Source organism: Engystomops pustulosus, chromosome 4 (genome assembly GCF_040894005.1).
Source record: "Engystomops pustulosus chromosome 4, aEngPut4.maternal, whole genome shotgun sequence".
Classification (NCBI taxonomy): domain Eukaryota; kingdom Metazoa; phylum Chordata; class Amphibia; order Anura; family Leptodactylidae; genus Engystomops; species Engystomops pustulosus.
Genome location: NC_092414.1, coordinates 216,978,039 through 216,987,275, shown reverse-complemented (window position 1 = coordinate 216,987,275; position 9,237 = coordinate 216,978,039). Strand labels below are relative to the sequence as shown.

Below are 9,237 nucleotides of genomic sequence, written 5' to 3'. Positions count from 1 at the left end.
AATGGGCCCTTAGGGGGGTTTCCCACGTGGCGTTTTTGTTGTGTTTTTAAACGCATCCAAAAACGCAGGTGGGAAGGGGCTTGGCCAAACCCCCCTCCTCACACTTGTGTTTTGGATGCGTTTAAAAACACGACAAAAACGCCACGTGGGAAACCGCCCTCAGGCTCCTCATTTGCTTCTATGGGCATGATTGACAGTCCGAGACCCAGAAGATGGAGCAGGTCCTATTCCTGGCCGAGTGTGCGTCCAGGGCAGTCGTTTCCAATGGTCATGGATGCGTGCGCCGAGCTCATAATCAGATGGCGCAGGACCCTTGTTTGCGTCTCTTATACTTTGTGTTTTTTACGTATAGACAACGCGTGTGAAGAAGACTCGTGACTAGAGATGAGCGAGATACTTGTCCGAGCTTGATGCTCGTTCTAGTATTAGCGTACTCGAAACGGCTCATTGCTCGGACAAGTATCTCGCTCATCTCTAGTCACGAGTCTTCTTCACGCGCATTGTCTGTGAAGAACAATATGTGTGAAGAACACATTGCACATCTGCAATGTGTTCTTTCAGTGAAAAATATATTCGATAAGAGCACTCGAGCATCGGGAAAAGTTCGACCCAAGTAACAAGCACCCGAGCATTTTAGTGTTCGCTTATCTCTACCCGTGACTGGTCCATCTTTTCTCTGGCAGTTGATCAGTGAAATTCACGTTGCCCTCGCCTGTGCCTCAGCGGTTTTGAAGCTTCCCCAGAGATGGTGATGTGGTTCTTCATAGTATCCAGGGTCAAATAAAGACACAAGTCCAACCTACAAGTCCCAGATTTTAAACAGTCCCACAGGCCAAATCCGGCCCCTTGTGTTCTCAGGCCCCGCGGTGCCTTAGATCCAGTAGATACATGTATACGGTAATAAAATGCCATCCAGCCCTTCGAGGGCGACCACAAGGCTGATGTGGCCGTGGGGGGGGGGGGCGATTTGACTCTTATGCTACAAGTCATTGAGGGGGGGCAGGTATCTTTAGGGTGAAGTCACACGCATGCGTTTAATCCGTTTTCGGCCCGTTTTGCTTAAAAACGCATACATGTGCCATCACCCTTAGGCTATATTCACACTGCCGTTGCCCGCCCGTACCGTAGCGGGCAACGGCAGTGTACGGGGAGAGGAGGAGGAGGTGAGTGCAGCTCACCCCCGCCCCTCTCCATAGCAACCTATGGCGCACGGCGCCGTATTACGGGAAAAGATAGGACATGTCCTATCTTTTTCCCGGGTACGGAACGGTACGGTGCCGCACGTGTGCGGTACGGAACGGTACGGTGCCGCACCGTACCGCTCCCGTAGGGTGCCGTGCGCCCATAGAAGTGTATGGGGGACGTATATCGGCCGTATATACGTCCCCCATACGTTCGTGTGAATATAGCCTTAGTCTGGAATCCCCCCCCCCCAGGTTTCTTTTTAACTTGGGCCAATTTCCTTCAGCGTTTTGCAGTTTTCTTGTAATAAAACGGATCGCCATAATTGTATCCGTCCATTTAGATTACAAAGTATCAGTTTTTCCGTTCAATAAAAGTTTACAAATGTTACAGTCACACATTGTATAGAGGAGCTTACGGGCCTGTACATCAGCAAACATTGTAACATCATCTGTAACGAGCAACTATCGGAATCCATAAAGTATCAGTTATTAATCATGAATATATGATGGCACTGTATAAAAGATTACGTTGCTTTGTTTTTCATTCGGTACAGTTCCAAGAAATCTATTATAACTTCATCCAAGCATAAAAATTGCAATGTTTCGATTCCAGTTGAATATTTCTCCCAGCACTTGTTTGAGAAAGATTCAACTGGAATCGAAATGTTGCAGTTTTTATGTTTGGATGAAGTTATAATAAAGACTGCAATGGGCGTACAGTGTGGCACCATACCCCGGGAAAAGATAAAACCATGCCCTATCTTTTCCCATATTACGGTACCGTGCCCCATACATCCCTATGGAGAGGGGCAGTAGGCCCCTTCCTCCCCTCCCTGCACGCAGCCAGTGTGCATGTAGCCTAAGGGTGATGTCACACATGGCATTTTAAGATTTAAAAAAACCGCATGCTTTTTTTTTTACTAACTAAAAACAGCCCAAAAACGCCATGTGTGACATCACCCTTAGACTGATCACAGGCAGCGTTGTTACCACTGCCTACATCTTGTGCGACACAGGCGCCATTGTCTAAGCCTGGGACAAAGTAGAGCGTGGGATTGATGAGGAGCTGGCTGCAGGGAGCGCAGGTAGGTGAATATTCTTTTATGCTGTGACTACCCATCTTCGGGGGAAGCATGTGCTGTGGCTACCTATATACTGGGAGGGATTTGTGCATATTGTACGGCTCTTACAGAACAACATTTTAAAATATGTGGCGTTCATGGCTCTCAGCTCACCCCTGTGCTATGACAAAAGAACATAAAAAAAAAAATTAAGGGGAGGGAAAACTGATGAAGAAAAGGGCAAGTTTCTGCTGTGCTTCTGCCCACCTCCTGTACCACCCACATTACTAGCCCCGCCCCCAGCACATGTCCATCTCATACCTGAATAAGAGGGAAGAGCATCCTCCAATTAAAGGGGCTGCACCCTGTCCTGACTGCCGCCACCTCTGAGCAGTCATTACCCAATGCCTATATGCTTTACAGCTATCAAGTCCCATAAAAACTAAATTCTTTAAAAAAAAAAAAAAAAAAAAATCCACTTAGAACAGTCATGGTGAACCTTCTAGAGACCAAGTGGCAGATTTCTCCTAGTCTGTATTTTAGTGATTTGTTGGGTGCATTGGGTAATATGCACACCCATCCTCCCCACCTAACAGCACCCCTCCATATCCCCAATATCTTATCTTGGAGGTAGCAAAATACTAAACTATGAACCCGGGTCAATGCAACTACAAGTTCAGCCCAATCCAAGGAGACTAAAGATCAGTACAACGATTTAGCAAAATTACTTTATTTCTGCAGATTCTTTGTGGGAAAATCTCCCCAGAAGACATTTCCCAACAATAGTGAGGACAACAGCCACAACCACTGCAGAGACGGAGCCGATGGCCACCAGCACCCACAGCTGTAGAGGTTCCCGTCCTGCGCTCATCCTGGAAGCTTGGGAGGTTCCTGCTCCGGAGATCTGGTTGGACTTGGCTCCAGTCACTAGAAGAGGACCCAGTGTGGCCCGGCCATGCTTCTCTACATGGGATCCTGCAGGAAGAAATATAAAGAAGCATAAATTTGAAGGTTTTAATAGGCAAGGAAATCCACATGTCCGGAAGGGGTGAAAATGCCATTTCTTGCAAAAAATTGCCTTAAGTTTCCTAGACTAGATGGATACAACAGCTAAGCATCTACAACCTGAAGACCTAGGCCAAGCATTATAATAAAAGTAAATGGTTTTCCCCATTTGTACACAGATCAGGTGTCAGACACTCACCAGTATCCCTCTTGCCACGTCCTCTTGGTCTACCATGTGATGAGCCCCAGGACATTCTCTGGCCTCCGGCAGTAGCGCAGTTCCCGGTGGTGCAGCATTGGCAGATCCCACTTGGGCCTTCAATAGGAGACCAACTGGAAGAGATGTAGCCATTAAGTAATAATCCAAGACACCAACGGAGGTTGTAAAGTCATTTCAAGACAGAGCCTTGTACATGGTCTTACCTGCTGGATGCCTTGTTGTAGGAGCAGGCCTTGTTCATTGGATCTGGGGTCTGGTTGATGGCAGCAGCTCTCAGGGAACACGTGATGTAGATCTGGGAAGAAATTCTTCAAAAATTACTGACTGCTAGAAATACTCCATGCGAGTCTACACTTTTGGGTCTTACATTCATCGTTTGTGCATAATCAAGTCAGTGCCCCATATCAAGGGTCGTATTGCCCTTAACCACGCGTGTCCTCCATCTGAAGAATGAGAGGAAGCTAGACCACCCCACAGGAGACTACCAACACGATTCTACCTATAAAGGTAGATCGGGTGGTAGGTGGATGAATGGGACGTGAGGATAGCCCCTTTTTTGGGGTAATCTTCACGTCCCAGCTATCCTTTAGTAAGCTTTAATAAGTGGGCATGTACATTTTTTTTTGAAGCGGCTACTGGGGCGTTGAGTAGCCAGACATGAGGCAACACATCGCGCAGAACGCCAGGTATTCAGACGAGGGCACGCTGCTCCAAGGAGCTGCACGCTGAAGACAACATGGTAGGTGCAGAAAAGAGGCTACTGGGGCGTGGAGTAGCCGTGATATGTAGCAGGAAACCAACCTAAAAATGAAATTCATTCGAGGAAATCTCAGACCCTACAACTTACCATAGAGACCGCACTGTCTGCAAACCTGAAGGCGTCAACCATGAAGCGGAGAACATTGGGTTGAGATCTTGGAGAAACAAAGACTGAAGAGGAATCTTCTTCCATCCCATCCATCAGGCACCTGTGGGAGAGGAGATTAGTTGTAGGTATGGACTACATGAAGGCTACTACAGGATTGATGGTAGAATCTCACCCATTGTTGGAGATGATCTCATAACGAGGAGTGGAGGTCACATCTTCATTAGTGGTGGCCACACAACTATCCACAAACAGCATCATGGGCTCATGGTTCTTAGTGTCCAGAGAGGCTTCAATGTAGAACAGGTCACCGAGCTGGAAGACCAGAGAGTCCCTGGGGCCACTCCAGTCATCTAAGGAGATATTGGAGTATTAGTAGTCACCTAGAGACTGCACCATTACCCCGTACAAGAAGGTCTTCTTACCATTCATGAGCCGCAAGGAGAAGGTCAGCCGCTCTTCTGAGGTCACGGTGGTGCTGTAGGGACTCCATGTTGGCTTGATGGCATTACTGCTCACGTTACCATGTCTAGACAAGACAGAGGTTCCCAGATGAAATCATCGTGTGATTATACAGAAGAGTCACCCACCCATTGGAGGTGATAAATACAACAATGCTGCAAAAGGAGACAATTGTGCCCCACAGACAGGGCCTTTAGGTCCATATGGTGGATGCATCACATGGCACTAGCAGTGCTCACATCACACTGGTGGAACACTACAGCTTTATTAAATACATCTCCAGAACTTACTACTAGGTGTATGCTCACCGTGGGTAATAGCAGTGGATGGGGACCACAGCAGAGTTGGACCGGATAATGGGCATGTTGCTGAAAGAAGTTGGGGCATAGCGCAGGTTCACCTTGTAGATGAGCCAGTCTGGGGTCATCTAACAAGAGAAAGATTACACAAGAGTTAGAATATACATAATTTTAGAAAATCCAAAAAGATCCATGACAATCAGGAAACTTGTGGTCAAGGAATCAGTAGTTGGAGTTTGGAAGACAAAAGGTGCATTCAAATGTTCAGATTATGGAGTGGATCCCAATGGTTCCCAAGAACATGAGATCATTGAGAGACGCTACTCTCACTCCACTCCTGGTTTGGACATCAAAAACTGCATCTGAAAAACTGATCATGTGAATACGCACTTAAAGGTAACCAATTTTGTTTCTGTAAGGAAAGTTGCATTAATAAACTCACAGGCCTCCTTAGATGGAGGGGCATAATATTGGCCATCCCACAAACACCCATTATTGTATGGACCATAAAATATAAAACTAACTTACCTCTACATTGCTCCAACATTCCTGAAGGCCATTTTCAAACACCACATCATTAGGTTGTACGGCAGTAGGTTGGCAGGATCCCAGGCTCAGGTGTGAGGGCTTCACCAGCTTTCCATTACCATAGAAGTCCCTGACTACAGTCACCACCATCCTGTCCTCCGCACACTGCACACTGATGGGGGAGGATGAGGGTGGAAGCTGCCGGGACTGATGGGCTCCTCCAATATACCTGGAGCCCCAACCAGACACAGGTGCAGCACCCCTTGAAGGCCCAAAACCAGACACTGGCTGAGCCCAAGGGTTTCCTCTAGAGGAGCCCAGTCTAGATGCAGGTTGTCCCCATCCAGGCTGATGACTCCTCCACCAAGCATCTGACTGACGCCGCTGTCTAGCCAAGACACTGCCAAAGCCCGACCCATAGAGAAGAACCAGTACCAACCACCTGACCCAGAGCTCCATCCTGCCTGCAGGACACAAGTCATACAAGGAGGTGGTGGAGGAGCCGAGCTTTATACCCCACCCATCACATGGACATCACATGGACATCTCTCCACCTCATTATACCTCATTATACCTCATTACACCTCATTATACCTCATTATACCTCAGCTGATGAGGATATGGCAATGAAGTGGATGGAACTCAGGCCACTTTGGCCGGCACCACACAGGGCGCTTTGTCTGCGCTTGCAAACGCAAACGCAGACAAAGTCGCGCCCACCGGGGCGGGCCTCGGCCCGACCGCATCGGCGTTTCTATGGAAGCGCCCTGTGTGGCGCCGGCCTATGAGGGCGCGTTCACATGTTGCGCTTTGGTTGCGTTTTCATTGCGTTTGAAACACATTACAATAGCTGATGAGAGGTGATTTGCCTAATTACATTACCGTTTACGTTTGTTAATGCAATGTTAATGCATGTGTTAACGCGTTGTTAAACGGAAATGTTAACAGTGATGTAATTTGGCAAATCACCTCTCCTCAGCTGTTGTATATGCGTTTCAAATGCAATGAAAACGCAGGTCAAAACACAACATGTGAACGCGCCCTCAAGGGTGATGCCAAATATGGCGTTTTAAACCCATTTTTGGTCCATTTTTAAGCAGTCTGTAAAAAACACATCCGTTTTTTAAAAATGCATGCGTTTTTGACAGGTTTTACCAATTATCTTAATTTAAAATGGTAAAAAACTGATGCTTTTTTTTAACGGACTGCTCAAAAACGGGTTACAAATGCCATGTGTGGCATCACCCATGCATTGCGTTTTTACATCAGCTGTTGTAATGCGTTTCAAAATGCAATGTAAACGCAACCAAAACGCAAAGGCCTCTGGTCTGCCCGAACGCACATGCGTTTCCAGAGAAACGCATGCAATCGGCTTAACAATCGCATGCGTTTCCCTGGAAACGCATGTGCGTTCAGACCGAGGACCTCCCCCTGTGCGCTAGCGTCGCGTTATGACGGACGCCTAGCGGTACTTGTGACCGCGGCCAAAAAAGTGTGAATGTGGTCTCAGGCTGAGTTCACACGTGGCACGTTGTATATTTAAACGCATCCAAAACAAAAGTAGGAGGGGCTTTGGCCAAACGCAGAACCCCCTTTCCACTTGCATTTTGGATGCGTTTAAAAATTGCAATGAAAACGCCATGTGGGAAAGCGCCCTTATATGTTTATGACGCCTTCCAAAGGGTGAAGACACACATGGCGTTTTTGGGCCGTTTTTGGGCCGTTTTTGGGCCGTTTTTACTTAGTGCGTTTTCAGATCGTTAAAAACGCATGCGTTAAAAAACGCATCCGTTTTTTTAAAAACGCATGCGTTTTTGTCCGTTTTTCCGAAATTGCGCAATGAAAAACGGACAAAAACGCATGCGTTTTCAAAAAACGCATGCGTTTTTAAAAAACGGATGCGTTTTTTAATGCATGCGTTTTTAACGATCTGAAAACGCACTAAGTAAAAACGGCCCAAAAACGGCCCAAAAACGGCCCAAAAACGGCCCAAAAACGCCATGTGTGTCTTCACCCAAAGGCTTCAGCCTTGATCCCACGCTGAGGTTACATTGGGGCTCATTTACTTACCCGGTCCAGTCGCGATTCAGTGGCGCGTTCTCCAACGCTGATTCGGGTCTGCCGGGATTCACTAAGGTCGTGCGCCCGATATCCAGCAGGTGTCGCTGCTGCGCTGAGGTCCGCCGGAGTTCACCTGCTGCTTCCCGGTGCATGTGAGTGCTATTTTTGAGACACAATTTATTTTTTTTTTAATTTCGCAATTTTTCAAAAAACGCATACGTTTATTAACACATGCGTTCTTTTAACGGACTGCTTAAAAAACGGCCAAAAAACACAACGTGTGCCTTTGGAAGGCGTCAAAAACGCATCAAAAACTTGACGCAATGCATCGTGCGAATGCGCCCTCAGTTATGAACGCGATGTTAGCGGAAAGTGTGAACGCACTCTCACACTTTGCTTTGTTGATGCATTTTGAAACACAATCCAAAGGCTGCATTCACAGGTTCCGTTAACGCATGTGTTTTTAAGGAGGAGATTTTTTTCCTAATAACATTTCTGTCAACATTGTCTTTACAAAACAAATGTGTTAACGCGTTGTCAACGCATGGATTTGTTAACACAATGTAAACACATGCATTCACATTGCGTTAATGCATTAGTTTTGTGTTGACAATGTCATTAGGAAAATCTCCTCTTCTCGGCTGTTGCGATGCATTTGAAAACACACGCGTTAACGCAAACAAACGCGCTTTCCCATATGCCGTTTTCGTCCAAGATGCAAGTGGGAGGGAGTTTGGCCAAAACGCATATCCGTCAAACCCCCGGGGTCTATAGAAACGGATGCGATCGGTTTTGCATTGTTGAAATACAAGACAGCGCCTGAGGCGTCTGCACACGTTACGCCTTGATTATTTTTTAAAGCTCAATGTAGACGTAAGCGCTTATGTCACGTATCTCCTGCGATTTCAAACGCATTGAAAATGCATACGTTTTTGTTAAAACGCAATGGAAAAAATGCAACAAAAACGTCACGTGTGTCACCTTGAAATACGCATCAGTTTTGCATATTGGCTTTTTTTCAATGGGTTTTTGGATAAAGTGTTTTCTTCCCTGCGTTTTTTTTCCTGTGTTGTTTGAGATGCGTTTGGGGTCCGCGTTTTGAAACACTTGTGATTACCTGCACAATCAGCAGGGAGAAGATCAGCGCGTTTTTTACAAATTCCAAGAGACGCCGCTGCCTGCAATTACCGCACATTAAGCACGGTGTTTTTAAAAACGCAAGCAAACATTTAAAAAGCGCATGCATAAAACCGCGTGCTTTTTTAACGTGTTTGAAATCGCAGCAGAAACGCAACAAAAACACCACACGTGTGTCACCGGCCTCAAGCTTTTGGAATGCGTTAAAAATGCAGCGCATCGTGTGAACGCGGCCACATATGGGTCAGTATTCTGACAGCCCGGTGACACATGTGGTGTTTTTGTTGCGTTTCTGCTGCGTTTTTCAAATTGCAGGCAACTGCGTCTCTGGGAATTTATAAAATTATAAAAACGCAGTCATCTTCTTTTCGCTGCTATTTGTGCGTGTAATCGCATGCGGGCCACAAATGCAAGC

The 9,237-nt window shown here is 46.6% G+C and overlaps 1 protein-coding gene across 1 annotated transcript; it reads right to left on the bottom strand.

The window, feature by feature from the left end:
* Positions 1 to 2,959: 2,959 nt before the first annotated feature.
* Positions 2,960 to 6,109, bottom strand: LOC140128340 (zona pellucida sperm-binding protein 3-like). The gene is made up of 8 exons (XM_072149972.1): positions 5,625 to 6,109; positions 5,106 to 5,224; positions 4,761 to 4,864; positions 4,511 to 4,688; positions 4,318 to 4,438; positions 3,674 to 3,765; positions 3,450 to 3,583; positions 2,960 to 3,220 (listed from the first exon to the last, which is right to left on the bottom strand). The coding sequence occupies exons 1-8, from the start codon at positions 6,081 to 6,083 to the stop codon at positions 2,970 to 2,972; spliced, it is 1,458 nt and encodes a 485-aa protein (XP_072006073.1). The 5' UTR covers positions 6,084 to 6,109; the 3' UTR covers positions 2,960 to 2,969.
* Positions 6,110 to 9,237: the final 3,128 nt, after the last annotated feature.